Source organism: Jaculus jaculus, chromosome X, assembly GCF_020740685.1.
Source record: "Jaculus jaculus isolate mJacJac1 chromosome X, mJacJac1.mat.Y.cur, whole genome shotgun sequence".
NCBI classification, from domain to species: domain Eukaryota; kingdom Metazoa; phylum Chordata; class Mammalia; order Rodentia; family Dipodidae; genus Jaculus; species Jaculus jaculus.
In genome coordinates this window covers 94585244-94607091 of record NC_059125.1, presented here as the reverse complement: position 1 = coordinate 94607091, position 21848 = coordinate 94585244, and the positions used below count along the sequence as shown (strand labels likewise).

At 42.9% G+C, this 21848-nt stretch overlaps 1 protein-coding gene across 1 annotated transcript in view; it reads left to right on the top strand.

Annotated features, from left to right (window-relative positions):
* The first annotated feature begins 5622 nt into the window (after positions 1-5622).
* The window catches only part of Trmt2b (tRNA methyltransferase 2 homolog B), a 78293-nt gene continuing 62067 nt past the window's right edge, over positions 5623-21848 (top strand). The window contains 4 exon segments of the mRNA XM_045139913.1: positions 5623-5663; positions 16899-17163; positions 18644-18647; positions 19164-19218. Of these exon segments, the coding sequence (XP_044995848.1) occupies positions 16950-17163; positions 18644-18647; positions 19164-19218 (273 nt within the window). The 5' untranslated portion in view covers positions 5623-5663; positions 16899-16949.

Genomic DNA, 21848 nt, shown 5'->3' with positions numbered 1-21848 from the left:
TTTGAGAATTGGAGCCTTTTGGAGGTGGTGTATTATTGGGGGTAAGCTTATGGGTGTTATAGCCAGCCTCCCCTTGCCAGTGTTTGGTGCACTTTCCTGCTGCTATTGCTCAGCTGATGTTGGCCATGGGTGATGCCTACTCTCTGGTCATGCCATCATTTTTTCCCTGCCATTATGAAGTTTCCCCTCGAGTATGTAAGCCAAAACGAACCCTTTGCTCCTACAAGCTGCTCATGGTTGGGTGTTTTCTGCCAACAATGAGAAGCTGACTGAAACAATAACATCTATATTTTTTCTTAAGACTTTTATGGTTTGATTATTTTTTTCGAGGCTTATCTGGAACTCACTGTTAGTGCCAGACTGACCTCGAACTCACAGTGAAACTCCTACCTCTGCCTTCTAAGTGCTCTTGACTACTAAGATAGTGGCTGCTTCCCTGGAATGACCAATGTTGACTGCTATATAGTGTTATCTTCCCCATCACAAGTCACAATATTCCAAAGTGTGATCTGTAGTTCTATCTTCCACAGCCTATATCATACCTTAGGTAGGGCAAAATGTGAGGAAGAACCTGTTTAATAGAACCAAGGGCTGAAGAGATGGCTTAGTGGTTAAGGCACTTGCTTGCAAAGCCAAATGACCCAGGTTCAATTCCCCAATGCCCACATAAAGCCAGATGCACAAGGTGGCTTAAGTGTCTGGAGTTTATTTGCAGTGACTAGAGGCCCTGACATGCCTATTCTATTCTATCTATCTGCCTTTCTCTTTCTCTGTCTCTCTCTCTCAAATAAATTAAAATTAAAAAATAGAACCAAGCCCTTGGTGCTAAATAATTTTAATATATATTTTCTTTTTTTTTTTTGAGGTAGGGTCTCACTCTGGTCCAGGCTGACCTGGAATGAACTCTGTAATCTCAGGGTGGCCTTGAACTCACGGCGATTCTCCTACCTCTGCCTCCCGAGTGCTGGGATTAAAGGCGTGCACCACCACGCCCGGCTTAATATATATTTTCTGAGAACTAATTCTGTAGCATTTCAGATATTTTTCCTTGCACCAAAATGAGAATGTCTGAAAAATTTCTGGAGAATTCACTTTGTTTTGATTTGGTTTGCTGATAACCAAGTTAAGGAAAAGGTTATCTTGGTTCCAGTGCTTATTTAATTCAACAATATTGCTTATCACCTATGACATGCCCAGTTACCGACTTTCTGTGGAAGAGTCTAACCTTTCCTATACTGTGGGGCATTTCTTTCCCCTCCTACAAATGTAATGATTTCTCTTTTCTAGAAGAACACACTTCATCAGATTAAATAAATATAAAGGGGTTAATGGCTAAATAATTGTATTATGGCTTCCTTAATCTCTTTTCTCCCTTTACCCCTCAGGGTTCTGTCTCCTTGTATGATAAATGTGCATTAAATGAGTTTGCTTGGATGTTTGCAATGCATGGGGACACTGAGGCAGATGCAATTTCTCTTGCAATAGACAGGGTGGGAATCAGTTTGTCACATAGTTATCAAGGCCTATCGGGCACCTAGCCCTGTGCTCAGCACAGAAGATGAAAAATGAGGAAAGAGCAGAAGGGCAGGGGAAGGAGAAGAAAGGAGAAAGTGGAGGTGAAGGAAGGGGTTAGATGATAACTGCGTAAGAGGGGAGAAGAGGGAAAGAACGAAGAAAGAGCAAAGGTGAATTCTCTGGCCTAATATCTAGATGGGCTAATAACCTGAAGCAGCAGTTAGAGTTCAAATTTTACTTAAGAGTTTTTAGAGCAGGTAACATAGTACAATCTCAGACAAATTTGCCTGTTTGTGGCTTTAGAATGGGAAGTGACAGATTTTTTTTTAATAAGTTATATAGAGGCAAGAGAGATAGCTCAGTGTTTGTCCTGCAAGTTTGAGTACCTGAGTTTAGATCCCCAGAACCCACTTAAAGCCACATGCTGTAGCATGAGCATCTGTAATCTCAGTACACCTAAGGTGCGAAGGGAGGACGAGACAGGAGAATTACCTGGAAGCCCACTGGCCACCTAGCCTGGTGAATAAAGGAGTGAACAACCAGAGACCTTGCCTCAAGCATGGTGGAAGGTAAGCACTAACACCCAAACTTGTCCTCCATCTCCACACATGTGCCATGGCATGTGAAAATCCACACATTAACATGAACACATGTACACACAAAATGATACATGCTTATGAATGTGTGTGTTCATGTAGCATGTAAATAACATGTAAAATTATTCTTACTTTATCATGCTGAGGATTAAATCTAAGGCCTTGATTAGACTTGGCAAATACTCTACACTAGACTAAATTGCCATTCTATATATTTTTGGTTGTTTCAACAAATATTTTATTTATTTATTATTTATGGGAGAGAAAGAGAAAGAGGCAGATAGAGAGAAAGAAAGAGCCAGAGCCTCTAGCCACTGCAAATGAACTCCAAATGCATGCACCATCTTGTGTAGCTGGCTTTATGTGGATACTGTGGAATTAAGCCTGGGTCCTTTGGCTTTGCAGGCAAGACCCTGAACTGCTAAGTCATCTCTCCAGTCCATAGGTTATTTTTTGAGACAAGGTCTTACTATGTAGCTCAATCTGGTCTCAAATTCATGATTTTCCTACTTCAGTCTCCCAAGTGCTGGAAACATCAATGTGCACAACCATACATGGCCCTAGTCTTCTTTTTTCTGGTGTGAGTGTGTGTGTGTATGTACATGTATGGTGAGGAGGTACTTTAAGTGTGACAAGACCCTAAAGTGAATAGCCCTCTCCTAGTTAAACATGGGAATTTTCCTGGGGAGTACAGGGAAAAACCTTTGTCATTACACTTTACTACAGTTCAGAAAGGCAGATCCTTTCCTTATCTCTGCACCCTTAGGGAGTCCATCCATTCCCTTCTGAGAAGACCCTTCCTAAAACATTAAGATTTTTCAGGCTAGAGAGGTGGATTTACAGTTAAGGTGCTTGCCTGTGAAGCCTAAAGACCCAAGTTTGATTCCCTAATACCCACATAAGCCAGGTGCACAAGGTAGCACATGTGTCTGGGGTTCATTTGCAGTGGCTGGAGACTCTAGTTCGCTGACTCATTCTTTCTCTCTTTCTCTTTCTCTTCTCTCTATCTCTCTCTGCTTGCAAATAAAACTAAACAAAAAAATGTTTATAAACAGGGCGTGGTGGCGCACGCCTTTAATCCCAACACTCGGGAAGCAGAGGTAGGAGGATTGCTGTGAGTTCGAGGCCACCCTGAGACTCCATAGTGAATTCCAGGTCACCCTGGGCTAGAGTGAGACCCTACCTCGAAAAACAACAAAAAAGTTTATAAAAACACCTCTCAGGGTGTTTTTATAAATAAACTACCAGGGGGCTGTTTTTAACCCCCCTCTTGCTTTCCTGGGTAAGAGCTATGTTTTTCTTTCCTTCCCTTAAGTTTCCCTTCTCTTAAAGCTCCTCCTCTTATGGATGGAGAGATGTCTCAGTGGTGTTAAGACATTTGCACTTGTTTGCAAAGCCTAATGGCCAAGGTTCAATTTCCCAGTGTCCACATAAAGTCAGATGTACAAAGTGGTGCATGGGTCTAAACTTCATTTGTAGAAGCCCTGGTGTGCCCATTCCTTCCCCCCCTTCTCTTTCGCTCTCTCTTCTTACAAATAACGCCTTTAACCCCAGCACTCGGGAAGCAGAGGTAGGAGGATTGCTGTGAGTTTGAGGCCACCCTGAGATTCTATAGTGAATTCCAGGTCAGCCTGGGCTAGAGTAAAGACCCTACCTCGAAAAAAACAACAAAAAATGTTTTTAAAATTCTCCCCCTCCTGAAGTTCTAAGCTATAATAAAATATTTCTGAACTGTATTCTCTGGTTTGTGGGTTTTATTTGTTCTACTCATAAGACAAGAATATAGGGACACCCCAAATTTATTGGTGCATTGGCAGAGAAATTCTAATTTCTGTATCAGTGCTAGGGTTTAAACCTAGGGCCTTTTGTGTGCTGGGCATGAATTTTATCCCTGAGCTACATATCCAATCCTTTTTTGGAAAAAAAATTATTTATCTAGTTATTTGTAAACAAAGAGAGATATAGAGAAGAGAGACAGACAGAGAGAATGAGAATTGGCATACCAATGCCTCCAGCCGTTGCAAACAAACTCTAGACATATGCACCTCCTTGAATATCTGGCTTATTTGGGTCCTAGGGAATTGACCTTGGGGCCTTTGTCTTTGCAGGCAAGTGCCTTAACTGCTAAGCAATCTCTCCAGCCCTATTCCTTTTTTTTAATTAAAAAATCTTGTGGATGGGATTAAAAATATTTTATTTATTAATGAGAGGGGGGATGGGCACTCCAGCGCCTCCAGCCACTGCAAACAAACTCCAGAGGTACGCTCCACCTTGTGCATCTGGCTTATGTGGGTACTGGGGAATTGAATCTGGGTACTTAGGCTTTGCTGTCAAAATCCTTAACCACTTATTAATTTCTCCAGCCCACCTATTCTTTATTTCTACTTTTAATTTACTTTATTCTTGAGACAGGGTCTCCCTCTTTAGCTCAAGCTGACCTGGAATGCACTGTATAGCCCAGACAGGTCTTGAATTTACAGCAACTCTCACATCTCAGTATTCTGAGTGCCAGGATTACAGTCCTGAGCTACCACCCCCAGCTGGCAGTGCAGTCTTTAAACCCTGGTATGGTAACTGCTGTACTAGCCAGGACTAATGTGTTGCTTTGAACAAAATGGGCATATTAAGCTTTGAATAATGTGAAACGGTGACTATAAAGTGTTTCTCATTGAACCTTAATTAATATTAAGTATAGAAATTATACAGTTGTGTATGTGGGGCGGGGGGTGGCCTCTAATCCCAACACTTGGAAACAGAGGCAGGAGAATTAAGTTTAAGGATAGCTTCAGCTACATAGCTAGTCTGTGCTATAATGAGAAAAACAAAACAAGAAACCCAACAGCAACAAAGAAAAAACAAATAACCCACCAAAAACAAGCAGAAGAAAAATAGGCTTTTTTTTTTTTTTTTTTTTTTTGGAGACAGGGTCTCACTCTAGCCCAGGCTGACCTGGAGCTCAAATTATAGTCCCAGAAGTCCTCGAACTCAGTGATCCTCCTACTTCCAGTCTTCAGAGTGCTGGCATTTAAAGGCATGTGTAGATTAGGCAACAGATTTTTTTTTTTTTTCTGAGAATTGAATGCCTGAAAAAGTTAATGGCTCAGAATAGGGCTTTTTCTAAAAAATAGGGTTTCATGAAACCATTTTGCCCCCTTAGTCTGACTCTTAGAAATTGTTATATATGTGATGCTCGACATTGCACATCTTTCTTTGAGTTGAAAGAGTTAAACCGTGGTACCACACTGTCCACACTAGAACGAGTTCTTCATGATTCCCACCCCCCGCCCCAGGATTATCCAGATCCACCAATGGGACGGGGAGAAAAGGGGCAGGCGGTGGGCGGGGCGCCGAGAGGAACTTGGCGAGTACCGTGGGCCCGCCACTGAGGCAAGTTCTGCGGACGGCGTCCTTGGGACTCGCCGCCCCCGAGTAGGGCCATGTGCTCTGGGGGACTCTTGGGCTGCATGCGCCTGTGGAGGGGGGCGGAGGGGGCCCAGGCGACCCTCGCATCAGGAAGTGACTTTCCCGTGGCCGCCACCCGCTGGCCTTTAGGTTTGCTGGGGACTGCGAAGGAAGCGGGGTGTGTGCTGAGGGGGTGGTAAGTAGTTTGGAGGACTCAGTGTCAGTCTGTTAGCATGAAAAAGTGTTCAGTGCGCCAAACTGTACCTGGGGCGGCATGAAGGATGCAGGCGGGTGGCTGCCCAAGGTCACATCCAGTCCAGCATCTGCCTGCGCTCTCTGGCCTTCGCTCCCCTCCCCCACTTTCACGGCCCAGCAGCCCGCCGGTGTTCCCTGGTGGCCTGTCTTGGCGCCATCTATTTTCCAAATCTATTTTACAAACATTTGTGCTCCAAACTTGCCTAAAGAGGGGCTCCAGGGACTAGTGGGAGGAAGGAGGGACCTAACTACTCATGGATCCCAGTGAGAAGCTGTAGTAAAACCCATCTGCCTCTGGCTCTTAGTAAATAACCCTGGCTGGGGCCTGGCCCATAGAAGGCCTGGAGATCAAAGTGTGTGACCCGGACGCTTGCGGGTGAGTGAATATTTTGCCCCAAGTGGATCCTGGGCTCTATGCTCATCAGACCTTTCAACTTAGCACTGGAGGGAGGTTATCCACTGATGCCCAAGGGGAGTTAACATACTAACTAATAACTGTGAACTCTTAGGGCCTTTCTAATCAATAGTCAATTACTGAGGCAGGAATAGAGAAGTTGTTAGTGGATATCTACCTGTTTGTCTATCATCATCATGTAGCTATGGTTTTACCAAGAAATTTATTTAAGACTCCACATTTATTTAAGAAAAACAAAACTGTAAGAAGGAAATAGTATTTTATTTTTATTTAGTTGAGAGAGAGAGAGGGGGGGAGGGAGGGGGAGAGGGAGAGAGAGGGAGGGAGGGAGGGAGAGAGAATGGGCACACCAGGGCTTCCAGACACTGCAAACAAATTCCAGATGCATGCACCACCTGTGCATCTGGGTTACGTGGGTCCTGGGGAATCAAACCAAGGTCCTTTGGCTTTGCAGGCAAGCGCTTTAACCACTAAGCCACCTCCCCAACCCAGAAAATATGTTTTTATTTTTTATGTTTATTTATTTGAGAGCAAGAAAGGGAGGGAGGGAGAGAGGGAGAGAGAGGGAGGGGAGAGAGAGAGAGAGAATGGGAACACCAGGGCCTCTAGCCACTGCAAACGAACTCCAGATGCATGCTCCACCTTGTGCCTCTGGCTTAAGTGGGTCCCAGGGAATCGAGCCTCAAACTGGAGTCCTCAGGCTTCACAGGCAAGCAATTAACCGCTAAGCCATCTCTCTGGAGCAGAAAAAAATATTTTTTAAGTGAACAAATGCTCCATGTGAAATTAAAAAAAACAAAGAAGGCAAGTTGGGTCTGGTGGTGTGCGCCTTTAATCCCAGCACTTGGGAGGCAGAGGTAGGAGGATTGCCATGAGTTCAAGGCCAACCTGAGACTACACAGTAAATTCCAGTTCAGCCTGAGCTAGAGTGAGACTCTACCTTGAAAAACTAAAAAAAAAAAAAAAAAAAAAAAGCCCTGCTAGCTCAGTTGATAGAGCATAAGACTCTTAAAATAAACAAAGAAATGGAACTTAACCTTGATTATCCTGCTTTGAAAAAATGTATTCAGTCAAATAAATTACTGAATATGATAAAAGGCTCTTTACCAGTAGCAATGGGATGAGAGTGATTCTTGCTATGTAGGCCAGGAAAGCATCAAATTCATAGACCTTCTGCTTCAGCCTCCCCAGTACTTGGATCTACAAGCACGTGCCACCATGCCTGGCCTTTAAAAATTAAGTTTGAGATTTTATTTTTAGAATCAAGTATTGACTTTGTGTGTGGTGCTGGAAATCTAACCTTCCTTTGTACTTGCTAGACAGGCACCCTTGTCACTGAGCTATGTCAGTAAGAGCTTATTTTAGACCATAATTCATAAGTGGACTGGGATCTGCCTGCTAGAGTACAGGCCAAATGGACTGTAAGTACGGTGGCAGTCACCCAGGTGTGATAGCACACACCTATAATCCCAGCATTCAATGTACATTTATGACGATCAGAAGTTCAAAGTCATCTTTGGTTACATACTGGGTTTGAGGCCAGCCAGGGCTACATAAGATTCTGGTTTTCTTTTTTTCAAGCCTATATTTTTCTCTTATGTGTGGTGGGGAATGGGGAGTGTTATTGTGAATGTAGATATTTGAAACCCTCCTCCAAAGATGACATCCTGACAAAATCCAAAGTACAGGTCAATGGCTACAAAGATAACTTCATAGCACATCAGTTACTTTTTCATAAGTTTGGAGATTCCTAAGAAAGGTGCTTATCCAGGACTGGTGGTATAGGCCTGTAATCTTAACTACTACTAGAAGGATCACATGTTCAAGGTCTGCCTGAGCCACAAAGCAAGTTCAAGGCCAGCATGGGCAACTTAGTGAGAGCTTGTCTCAAAAAGTAAAACAGCTGGTTTGTAGCTCGGTGGTGTGCTTACCTAGCATGAGTAAGGCACAGGATTCCATTCCCAGGAAAAGAAAAAGGAAAGAAGATATGTAATGGGAATTTTGGTGTTACTTGCCAATAAACCAATATGTCGATGCACCAATAAATTTAGAGTACCTTGTATTCTTGTCTTATGAATATAAAGAATTAAAATCCATAGATCAGAAAGTAAGGTTTAGAGAGACTTTATTAGATTAAGAGAAGAAGGCCAAGAGAGATTTTCCCATATGGAGGACAGAAGTGGGTAGAGAGCCCATGTGGGAGTAAGGTGTGGGGGGGTATTTCCAAGTCTTGGCCTAACTGGGCCAAGATGAGGGAAAATTGCCAGAACCTGGAAGTTCAGGATCTGGCCAAGAGAGCTTACCTTCCCTTTGTAAACATATTTATAACCTTATGGCGGTGGGCCCTACCTACTGGCTCAAGGGAGCCAGAGAGACTGCGGATTGGTCTTGGCTAGAGGCTGGATCAGGATGAGGCAGTATGTTATGACGGTAAGTTCTGGGACTGAACTTGACCAACCACAATGTCAGTATTAGATTTATATTCTAGGAAATGGAGACCTCCCTCCTTGGAGAGGCTCAGATTGTGGAAAAACAGAACTAGGGAAGAGATAAGAAGTCAGATCACATTTTGATCTCTAGCAAAGTGGAGAATAGGCCTTAAAGACATTTCTGCTTTTTATTTTCAGGGGCCCAGTCACTCTAAACTACATAACAAAGCTACCTCACTCCCTCTCAGGTGTTCATATTGTAATGGGCAGACACACTAGGGCAAATAGGCAAAAGGGAAAAGCTGTGTTGGAGCAAGTTAGATTTTGTCCTCTGTCCAAACCCTGCCACTCTTTTCTCAAAGTCATATGTCTTAACTTCAAACTTCTTTTTTAAATTTTTTATTTATTTATTTGAGAGCGACAGACACAGAGAAAGACAGAGAGAGGGAGAGAGAGAGAATGGGTATACCAGGGCTTCCAGCCTCTGCAAACGAACTCCAGACGCGTGCACCCCCTTGTGCATCTGGGTAACATGGGACCTGGGGAACCGAGCCCGAACTGGGGTCCTGAGGCTTCACAGGCAAGCGCTTAACCGCTAAGCCATCTCTCCAGCCCTTAACTTCAAACTTTTATCTCAAAGTTATTTCCTCTATTCCTTCCCTGTTCTCCCCTCCTTAAATATCGCCTCTTCCACTCAGCTTAGTACTGCCTTTAAACACACTGTGACAGTAATAACACTGAAGAGTTTTTCTCAGATGCTGGACACTGCTCAGAGCTTTTCAGATGGTACCTGTAGTTCATCTTTTGCTAAGTACTCTTTTATGTCGTGTGATAATTTAATCCAAGGCCTCATACATGCTAGGCAAGTGCTCTATCACTGAGCTACAGTCCCCATAGCACATTTTATTTTTACTATTATTTAACTCTTGCAACCATTAAATGAGATAGTATCATTATTAATGTCTCTTTTACAGCTGAAAGAAAGAGAATGTTGGAGGAATATCTACCTACCAGAAGTCACCTAGCTAGTAAGTGGTATAGAACCAGCAGGCAGCTTAAGTCAGGTATGTTGACACCTGGGGTCAAAGCTTTCATTTGTCACTACTGTCAGCCACTCCTCATTGCTTTCTATCTCTTTCTTTTTGCCTCAGACTTCCTGGTTATGTCAGTGCTTGTATCAAAGATGCTGCCTTTGGCCTCCATGACACCACAGCTCCTGGTTCTCTTTCCTTTATATATATTTTTATAAGTTTTTATTGACAACTTACATAAGCATTGATAATGAACCTTGATAATTCCCTCCCACCACTCCCATTTTCTTCCCAAATCCACCTTCCATTGAATCCCTTCTTTCCAATTAGTCTCTCTTCTATTTTGATGTCATCATTTTTTTCTCCTATTATGAAGGTCTTGTGTAGGTAGTGTCAGGCACTGTGAGATCATGAATATTAAGGCCATTTTGTGTCTGAAAGACATCATTATAAGCACTCCTCCCCTGCCTTTGGCTTTTACATTCTTTTCGCTTCTCCACCTCCACAATGGACCTTGAGCCTTGGAGGGTATGATAGAGCATTCATTCTTTCCTTCTTTCCTTCCTTCCTTCTTTCTTTTTTCTTCTTTTGTCCTTTCATCCCCACCCTCACACCGTTCCTCTCCCCCTCTTTTTCTCTCCTATTTTTTTTTTTTAAACAGCCTCTGATTATGCAGTCTTAGCTGGGCTGGAACTCACTTTATAGCACAGACCAGTCAAAAACTTGAGATATTCCTGTCTGAGCCTCTTGAGTCCTGGGATTACAGTCATGTACCATCATGCCCAGACCTCTTAGCTTCTCAATCACCAGCACTTCCTTTTACTCTTCAGTGATTATTTTTCCTCTAGGTTTAGTTACTGGCTTTTTTGTTTTTTGTTTTTTAGTTTATTTATTTATTTACTTTTCTAAATATTTTTATTTATTTGAGAGAGGAGGAAATGGGGACAGAGAGAGAGAGATTAAGAAAGTATGGGCATGTCAGGGCCACTTGCTGCTACAAACACATTCTAGACACATATCACTTTGTGCATCTGGCTTGTTGTGGGTACTAGGGAATTGAACCTGGGCTAGCAGCCTTTAACCACTGAGACATCTCTCCAGCCCTGCTTTTTTCAATTTTCTTTTCTTTTTAAAGTATTTACTTATTTATTTATGAGAGAGAGAAAGAGGGTGGGTGGGTGTGCCAGTGCCAGGGCCTGTAGCCACTGCAAATGAACTCCCGATACATGTACCATTTGGTGCATATGGATTTACGTGGGTACTGGGGAATCAAACTCAGGCTGTCAGCCTCTGCAAGCAAACACCTTAACTACGAAGCCATCTCCAGCTCTTGTTGGATTTTTGAAATAGGATTTTACTATGTAGCCCTGCCTGGCCTAGAATGCCATGTAGATGAGGCTGGCCTGGAACTTATGTTGATTCTCTTCCCTCTGCCTGCCAAGTATGTGGATTACAGGCATGTGTCACCATGCTCTGCTTAGTCATTGAACACTTATCTCAAAAGATGTACTTATAGAACTGCTCAACCAAATCTCCTGTACAACTCAATATGACGCCGACTTGCTCTGCAAAGCCTTTCTATTGGTAACTAAGCATATTTTAGCTCTTGCTTTTTAGTTTATTATTTCCAAGGAGAGACTGAGACAGAGAGAGAAATAAATAGGTACCAGGGCTTCTTTCTAATTCAAACTAACTCCAGTTGTATGCACCACTTTGTACATCTGGTACATGGGTATAGGGAATTTAACCCAGGCTGTCATGCTTTGCAAGTACATGTCTAACCAATGAGCCATCTCTCCAGCCCCTTTTCCTAATGTGTGTGTATGTGTGTGTGTGTGTGTTTGTGTGTATGTGTGTGTGTTAGCCTTTGATCTCTTCAATTAGATTGTAATGTTTACAACCCCTGCAGTACTGGTATGGCATGGTGCCCTGTATATACTAAGCATTTAGTAAACATTGATTGATTGATTGGCTGTTGGGTGGGAGGATGGAGTGGAGAAGGGATTGACTGTAGCAATGTATCAAGAAAGTTGAACTCTCTTTCAACTGGACACAGTTTATATTTTCCTCATCTATTTTGACATCTTAAAATTGTGGGTGTTTTTCTTATCATTTTCTTAAGTATATTTATTTATTTGAGAGAGAGAGAGAGGCAGTGAGAGGGAGAGAGAGAGAGAAAATGGACACACCAGGGCCTCCAGCAACTGCAGATGAGCTCCAGACACATGCATCATCTTGTGCATCTGGCTTATGTGGGTGATGGGGAATCGAACCTGGATCCTTTGGCTTTGCAGGCAAACTCCTTAAGCACTAAGCCTTCCCTCCAGCCCTTGTTATTGTTTTTGTGTTACTAAGGATTGAACCAAGAGCCTCACACATGCTTGGTAGACACTGTACCACTGAGCTATATTTCCAGCCCCTCTATGTGTATGTGTTTTTGTGTGTGCTGTGCATGCATGTGTGTAGACTTGTTCAAATGTATTTGGGTGCATCTGTGTGTGGGTGTGCATGCACATGTTTGCGTGAAGGCTAGAGATTGATGTTGGATATCTTTTCCAATTGCTCTCTGCCTTCTTCATTCAGACAGGGTCTATCTCAGTAACTTAAACCCAGAGCTTGCCAATTTGGCTAGTCTGGCTAGCTAGCTTGCCCTGGAATTATAGGTGGACCACCATACTTGCCCAGCATTTACATGGGTGCTGGGGGCTGAGCACAGACTGGTCCTCACACTTGTGTAGCAAGCCCTTTGTGGACTAAGCTGTTGTCCAAGCCCATGGCTATTATTATTATTTTAAAATATTTATTTAAATTTGGCATGTGTGTGTGTTCCTGTGGCATATGCATGCCACAGTGCAACTATGGAGGTCAGAGAACAACTTTCAGGCCAGTTCTCAACTTGTACCTCAGTTTTATTTTATTTTACTTATTGATTCTTTTAAAAATATAACATTTTGGGCTGGAGAGATGGCTTAGCGGTTAAGCGCTGGCCTGTGAAGCCTAAGGACCCCGGTTCGAGGCTCGGTTCCCCAGGTCCCACGTTAGCCAGATGCACAAGGGGGCGCACGCGTCTGGAGTTCGTTTGCAGTGGTTGGAAGCCCTGGCGCGCCCATTCTCTCTCTCCCTCTATCTGTCTTTCTCTCTGAGTCTGTCGCTCTCAAATAAATAAATAAATAAAAATTAAAAAAAAATAAAAAAATAAATAAAAAAAATCACATTTTATTCAGATATCACAAACATCTGATGAAGGGAAAGGACTGACAGCTGAGGAAGGGAAGGTAAAGAGGGGAGAAGGAAGATACACCATGTGGTCCAGGAGCCCATGGAAATTGTAAGACCCCCAAAACGAGGACCCCACGCTCTGCCCGGATATGGCGACACCCCAAATCACTCACGAGAAGCGGTCTTGATGCAAACTGCAAGAGGATTTTATTCCAAGCGTGCTGGGGCCCATAGTTGTACACCGCACAGGGGTAGAGGACTGCAGAGCCCCGAATGCAGGATCGGGACAGTTTTTATAGGGTTTCTAACAAAGCCTGTGTATTAGATCAATCATTTTTTTAACATCAGGAGCCCGTGGGGTGCGAGCCAGTCAGTTTGTGCCACTCCATAGTTTCTAACCAATTAGTTTAATTTGTTCAAGCCCCTTGTGGACCAATCAGTCTCTTATGACCTTGGTGGTCAGCATTTGCGCAGGTCCTTGGGTGGGAGTAGCAGAGTGTGGTATCAGTCTCCTATGACCTTGGAAGTCAGCATTTGTGCAGGTCCTTGGGTGGGGGTAGCAGAGTGTGGTATCAGTCTCCTATGACCTTGGTGGTCTGAGGCAGGCTGCTACAGCTTATGGTGCGGGCTACTAAGGCTTATGGTGCAGGCTATTTACAGAAACCAAATAAGTGGTTCACTTCATTACTCATTTTTCATCCTTGAGGGCTATCTCATGCCCTTTTTACCTAGTTTTATATTAGGAGCGGGCTCTGATATAATGAGAAGAGGGATTCTTTACTTGCTTTCAACAGAGAGTAAAGCCTGGAGTTTGAGGTATGCAGGGGCCCGCTTAAGCTCCCTTTGGAGCGTGATAGTATTTCTGGGCTTCTGAATTCTTGGGCCTTTCAAAATGAACATGGATCTTGGATTAAAAAAAAAAAAACATGAAAAGGGATTTTTTTAAAAGCATGCTCTTCCAAAGACTAAAGATAGTAATAAAAATAAGAAGTGTACTTTCCCACCTTGGCATGGCTTCCAGTTGTGGGAGAGGGAAATCTTACCAATGCAAAGACAAAAGTGTTGCTGCCACAGTTCTGGGTAGAGAGCCTCACCTCAATTTTAAACTTTAAAAAATATTTTCAGGAGTGATAGACAGGGCTGGAGAGATGGCTTAGTGGTTAAGCGCTTGCCTGTGAAGCCTAAGGACCCCGGTTCAAGGCTCGATTCCCCAGAACCCATGTTAGCCAGATGCACAAGGGGGCGCATGCATCTGGAGTTCGTTTGCAGTGGCTGAAGGCCCTGGTGCGTCCATTCTCTCTCTCTCTCTGCCTGTTTCTCTCTCTGTCTATCACTTTCAAATAAATAAGAATAAACAAAAAAATATTAAAAAAAATATTTTCAGGGCCAGTGAGCTTGCTTAGTGCTTAAAGCACTTGCCTGTGAAGCCTAATAACCCAGGTTCAATTCTCCCATAGCCACATAAGCCAGATGCACAAGGTGACACATGCATCTGGAGTTTGTTTTCAATGGCTAGATGCCCTGACATGCCTATTCTCTCTTTATCTGTCTCTCTCTTAAATAAATAAAGTATTAAATACTTTTATTCATTAGAGAGAGAGAGAATAGGTGTGCCAGGGCCTCTTGCTGCTACATATGAACTCTAGATGCATATGCCAGCTACTTTGTGCATTGGCTTTATGTGGCTATGGGGGAATTGAACCTCGTCTAGCAGGCTTTGCATGAAAGCGCTTTTAACCACTAAGACATTTCCCCAGACCATTAAATATTTTTTATTGACAGTTTTTATGCTTGTACATTTTTTTTTCAGATAGGATCTCTCTTGCCCAGGCTATCCTTGAATTCACTATGTAGTCTCAGGCTAGCCTTGATCTCACAGAGATCCTCCTATCTCATCCTCCTGAGTGCTGGGATTAAAGGTATGTGCCGCCATACTTGGATCATAACTTTTGATCATAATGCCTTCCCACTATCTTCTTTGTCCTCTATCCCTTTTAAAATATTTTATTTGTTTATTTATTTATTTATTTTACAGAGTAAGAGGGAGAGAAAGAAAGAGAATGGGTGTGCCAGGACCTCCAGCCACTGCAAACAAACTCCAGACACGTGTGCCCCCTTGTACATCTGGCTAATGTGGATCTGGGGAGTCGAATCTGAATCCTTTGGCTTTGCAGGCAAACACCTTAACCGCTAAGCCATCCCTCCAGCTCTCCAGCCCTTTTATACTGAAACCTTTCTTTGTCCCAAATAGTCTCTCTTCTTTGATGTCTTTTTTTTTCTACCTCTGCCATCTAAGGTATAATGTTGATAGTCTTAATATTGTGTAGGTCTTGTGCAATAAAGACAGCCACTGTGAGGTCATGAATGCAATGGCCACTTCATGTCCAGAAGACAACATTCCAAAGCACTCATGCCCATCCTCTGTCTCTTAGATTCTTTCTGTTCCTTCTTCTGCAATGTTCCCTGAGTCTTGAAAGGGACAATATAGATATTTCATTTAGTGCTGACCACTCAAATATCAGTTACTTTCAGCATTCTGACTAGCTTTTGAGTCTCCCCAGCAATCATTGTCATCTGCAAAAAGAAGCTTCTCTGACTAAAGCCACCTCATTTATTGAGGTAGTCTTTTGTTGTTGTTCACTGTTCTGCTTGCCATGCTAGTTGGGCAACCATCTTTAGGGAAATTTTGCCTTCCTCCCTTTTTGCTGTAGATGCACTGGGATTATAGAAGCCTGCTGCAGTTTATGGCTTTTATGTGGGATCTGGAGCTCAAAACTTAGGTACTCATAGTTGTCTGTTAAGCACTTTATCCCTTGAGCCAAACCCCCAGACCCTTCATGAAGTTTTACATTTTGAGTCAGGATCTCAGTTACCTAAGCTGACCTTGAACTTACTGTGTATCTCAGGCAAGCCTTAAAATTGTGGTCCTTCTCCTTCAGCCTTCGAATTGATGGTATTATAGGCCTGCACCATCATGTCTAGTTTCAAACTGTCTTGTGGGATTGTAGATATGGCTCAGTGGGTAAACAGACATTCAGACTTGAGTTTGATCACTGCAACATAAAAATCCTAGCATGGGAGTTCGATCCCTTACCTATATAAAAGGCTGGATATGTTGCACAAACCTGTAATACCAGTGCTGAGGGAGGTGGAGTGTAGAATCTCCACAGCTCCCTGGTCAATGAAAATGGGGAGCTCTGCCAGGCCTGGTGGCGCACGCCTTTAATACCAGCATTCGGGAGGCAGAGGTAGGAGGATTGCCATGAGTTCGAGGCCACCCTGAGACTCCATAGTGAATTCCAGGTCACCCAGGGCTAGAGTGAGACCCTACCTTGAAAAACCAAAAAAAATAAGAGGGGGGAGGCTCCAAGTTTATTGAGTGACCCTTGTTGTAGTTACCTTCATGTTGCTGGGACAAAAATCCAGAGCCAAAGCAGCTGATGGAAGGAAAGGATTGATTTGGCTTCCTCTCTCAAGGGGAAACTTCATGACGGCTGAGAAAAACATGGGATGGGCAGAGGTTGCACATTACTTCCTTGCCACATTAGGTGGAAAATAGCAGCAGGAGAGTGAGCCAAGCACTGGCAAGGGGGAGCTGGTTATAACACCCTAAAGCCCACCTCCAGCCACACACCTCCTCTAGCAAGGCTCCGCCTCCCAAATTGCCACCAGCTTGGGACCAAGCATTCAAAACACATCCATTTATGGAGGACATACAATTCCAACCACCACAGACCCTGTCTCAGGGAAATAAAGCAGAAGGGCAATAGAGGATGATACCCAATCTGTATGCATGTGCACAGGTTATTAACATGTGCACATGCACAGACACACACAGAAATGGGCATTTTCCATGTGTGCCTATACACATGCACATGCACACACTTCACATACCACACTTACCAAAACAACTTGTCATGCATGTACTGATTCAGTTGTAATCAATAGGCATGCTTACTGTGATGGGTGTTGGAGTTTCATATGGGTTATGAAAGGGATTTGTGAGTTATGCCTCTGTATGTTGATCCTTTTGCAGGTAAATTACTGTGTATATCTTTGGTTGGTGGATATCAAGAAAGGAGTCCTCATGCACTGCCAGAAACTCTTCCATTCTAGGATGGGTCTCTTCTCCAAAACAGGACTGTTTCCCTGCTGTGCCACAAAACCACCAGATTGGTGACATCCCTTTTTGCGCACAGCATGTAAGGGAAGTTTCACCCATGTGATAGCTAAGAAATACCCCCAAATACAAAAAAGCCAGAAGAAACAAAGCCATCTTGGATCACCAGATAGCAGGAGAGGTAAGACCCTAGCTGAAGTCTTTTCTCTATAATAACTCTGAATCTGTATCTCTATTAAAATTCTGAATTGATAACCTGACTAACATGGCATTTCCAGGATTTATGGGATACCCAAGGTAGGATACACTAGGCAAACCTGAGGACATGGGAAAAATATTTAATTTTTTATTTGTGTGTGTGTGTTTATGTATGCATGTGTATGTGCTCATGTGCACACATGCATATGTGGAACTCAGATGACAACTTTGAGGTGTCTGTGCTCCACATTCTTGGGACAAGGTTTCTTGGTGCTGCAAATGAACTGTCAAATTGCAAACTGTTAGATAAGGTGGTTGGCAAGCTTCAGAGTCTCCTGGCCCCACTTCCCATTGTCTTGGGCCTATTGGGATCACAGATACATGTGCCATTTTTCATCCAGCTCTATGTTGGTACTGGGGAATTGAACCCCAGGCTGACAGACTTTATAAGCAAGTGCCTTTAATTGCTGAGTCATCTCCCTACCCCTGTGAAGGATATTAATGAAACTATTTTGAGATTGTAGAAAATGTTCTCTTGGTGCATGGTGGTAGTGCATGTCTTTTATCCCAGCACCTAGGAGGCTGAGGTAGGAGGATTGCTGTAAATTTGGGGGCCCCCTGACACTACATAATGAGTTCTAGGTCAGCCTGATCTAGAGTGAGACCCTACTTCGAAAAACCAAAAAAAGAAAAAGAAAATGTTCTCTTTGTCTTTGGGTGTGTCTGTCAGAAAAGAGATACTAGACTAGGAACTTGCCTCTATAAAACTCCATGGAACTGAGCATGGTGGCACACACCTCTTTGCATAGCACTATGGAAGTGGAGGCAGGAGGATCAGGAGTTTAAGGTCATCTTCAGCTGCATAGAAAGTTTGAGGCCACACTGGACTACATGAGACCCTATCTCAACAAAAAGCAAAATAAAAATAAAATATTTTCAAAATCAAAAATAAAAAAGGCCATGGTAGGTATGTGGAAAACCAGATCCAAACTGATACAAGATGGACTTGAAATGAATAATCCCTTTATAGCCATACAAACAGAATATTTTATTTTATATGACTAATAAATTTTTTAAATCACCACACACACACATACATACACATACACACATTTTTGAGGTGTAGTCTTAATGTAGGCCGGGCTGACCTGGAATTCACTATTTAATCTCAGGCTGGCCTTGAACTCAGTGTTCCTCCAACCTTGACCTTCCAGGTGCTGAGACTAAAGGCATGCACCACCTCACCCAGCATCTCTCTCTCTCTCTCTCTCTCTCTCTCTCCATATATATACATCAGATTTTTTTAGGCAGAGACTTGCTCTAGCCAAGGCCAACTTGGAATTCACTACATTGTCTCAGGCTGGCCACAAATTCAGTGATCCTCCTGCCTCTGCTTCCTGAGTACTGAGATTAAACACATGTACCACCATGCCCAGCTCACATTGTATTTTAATGAGAGAGAGAGAGGTGGGGGGGGAACTGGCGGGCTAGGGCCTCAGCTGCTGAAATCGAACTCCAGATGCTTTGGTCACCTACTGGGCATGTGCAACCTTGGGCTTGCCTCACCTTTGTGCATCTGGCTTAAGTGGGATCTGGAGAGTAGAAAATGGGTTGTTAGGCTTTGTAGGGAAGCACCTTAACTGCTAAACCATCTCTCCAGCCCTACATTGTATTTCTAAAAATTAGGGAATGTGTTATTTAATGGAATTCATTAGTAAAGCATTCTGTAATGTGGTTAATTACTACCTGATAAATCTAAATTTTTCTTATTTTAGGTTTGCCCACCTATTCTGCTTTGTTAGACACATTGCCAGAATGGGCTCTTGTCCAAGACTTAATTTCCCTAGAGGCATGGGAATTAGTTGGTTCTTCTGAATCCTATGCAAAACACCAGAGAAAGTGGTGTTAGGAAGTAGTTATGCATGGTAGGCACTCAGTACATATTTAAATAATTAACAGAGTGCCTGAATTATTTTATTCAAGGCTGGCAGATGTTGTGACACCACTCTGGAGGCTGAGCTATGAAGAACAACTTAAGGTAGGTGCCCAGATTAAATCCTCTCCTACAACAGGACATCACAAGAGTCATAGAAAGCCTGATTGGACAGTTCTACCCAGTCGCCCCATATTTCCTTAGTCTTGCTATGATAACAACGCTGAAATTTAGATTTCAGGCCTATTATAGCTGGACCCATAAATCCTAATGCGGATTTCTTTTCTTTTTGTTTTTCATTCTTGCAGCTGTGTGTGCATGAGTTGCAGTACTCTTTCACTTTCCAATGCTGAAACCACTAGCCACATGTGACTGTTTAAGTTTAAATGCAGTCAATTCTGCCACAATGCTTGTTTTGAAAACAAATTTGTTCCAACGGATTGATATATTAGGGAACAATTTGAGCATAATGAAGATTTCATGCTGGCCTATGAGTGATTTGTTCATGAGTAGGACTAGATGAAAGAAGGAAGCCACACCCAGTTGAACTGGACTATGCAAGAATACTAAAATGTACACTTGCACATGAACCAAATATCTGTTGGCTCCCTCAGTCCTCTAAGCATGTTAGAGTCACTCATTTGAAGCTGGTCATAGAATATTTCATCTAACTCGTGTTTACTGCTCTAAACTAATCCCTCAACTGTGATTCTGACACCTGCTTCCACAAACCTTGAGGATAGTACCAACCTTTTTGTTGTATTCTTTTTTTTTTCAATATTTTTTTCCGAGATAGGATCTCACTCTACCCCAGGCTGACCTGGAATTCACTATGGAGTCTCAGGGTAGCCTCTAACTCATGGCAATCCTCCTACCTCTGCCTCCCAAGTGCTGGGATTAAAGGCGTGTGCCACCATGCCTGGTGAATTTTTGGATTTTATTTTGTTTATTAATTTATTTTTTAATTTTTTTTAAAATTTGAGACAGAGAGAGAGAGAGAGAAAGAGAGAGAGAGAAAATGGGTGAGTCAGGGCCTCTAGCCACTGCAAATGAACTCCAGATGCATGCACTACCTTGTGCATCTGGTTTATGTGGACCATGGAGAGTATTTTATTTATTTATTTGAGATAGACAGGCAGAAGAGGGAGAGAGAGAGAATGGGTGTGCCAGGGCTTCCAGCCACTGCAAACAAACTCTGGATACACGTGGCACCTTGTGCAGGTGGCTAACATGGGTCCTGGGGAATTGTACCTGGGTCCTTTGGCTTTGCAGGCAAGCACCTTAACTGCTAAGCCATCTCTCCAGCCCTCCTATTTCTTTCTTTTAAAAAACATTTTATTTATTTATTTATTTATTTATTTATTTATTTATTTATTTACAAGCAGAGAGGAATAGAAGAGAGATAGACTGAGAGAATGGGCATGCCAGGGCCTCTGGCCACTGCAAATGAACTCTAGATGCATGAGCCACTTTGTGCATCTGGCTTTATGTGGGTACTGAGGAAATGAACTCAGGTCCTTAGGCTTTGGAGGCAAGCACCTTAACCACTGAGCCATCTCTCTAGCTCCTGTATTCCCATTTTTTTAAACCATTTGACTCATGAAGTGCTGCTACTGTTCCTATTAATATTAGTTTATGTTGGAAAGTGCAAGAGGTGCTACTACACACATAAAACTCTCTCACACAGACATAGCTATAAGAATGACAAAAAACAAGAAAAGCAATAAGATGCAGATGACAATACAGTGGCTGGTGTACTTCCTGGGAACTTGGAGAGGTCAGTTAAAGGCTATGACTAGAAACAAGAAGCCAAATCCCAAAAAGTTTGAGAAGGGTGTCGAGAACAATGTCAGGTAGGAGTGGAACACACAATGACCTTAAAAAAGGGTGGAGTGGAAGTCTTTGGCGTAGAACATGATCACAAGGTTGATTAGGAAAATGCTTTGATGGGTAGTCATTATAACATAGTCATAGATATCACAGCTTGTTCCCTTCCTCTAAAAGCTATTTATTCCCTTACTCCTTCCTTTAAAAGCTATTTACCAGTGGGTAATACTGATGAACTTTGTAGTGTTGTATTCCTAACCCTATTTCTCCCATGAGCGCTGTGATTTTTTCCCTGTGCAACTTTGTATAGTGGGGTGTAGGAACACACATGGATTCTATAAATTATTTTCAATTAAGACTATGTGCTTGGTGTGTGACTCAGTGGAAGAGCACTTATCTAGCATTCATGAGGTCATGGTTTCAATCCCCAGCACCATGATAGGAAATCAGACTAAAACATCACTTCCTCATTTCCACTAGCCACCTTTTAAATGCTTACTAGCCACACCTGGCTAATGACTAGTGTGCATGTAGACTATAGCACAGATGTACAACACTTTGATTATAGAAAGTTTTCTAGGGGCTGGAGCTGTTGCTCAGTCAGCAGAGTGCTTGTCTAGCATGTAGGAAGCTGTTTCAGTCAGCTCCTTATTGCTGGGAAAGACATCTAACCTCAAATAGCTTATGGGGAAAAGGGGGTAATTTCAGGCTTACAGGTCCAGGGAATACTATCAGTACCAAAGAGGTTGGCTTACTTGCATAGATCCAAGCACGGAGATACCATCAAAGAGCCAACAAACACTAAAACACATGGCCCGTGCTCCAAACTTCTCCACACACCTTATGGCTAGATTCAACACACCTTAGGGCTGGACTACAAGATCCTCCCCCAGTGACATACCTCTTTC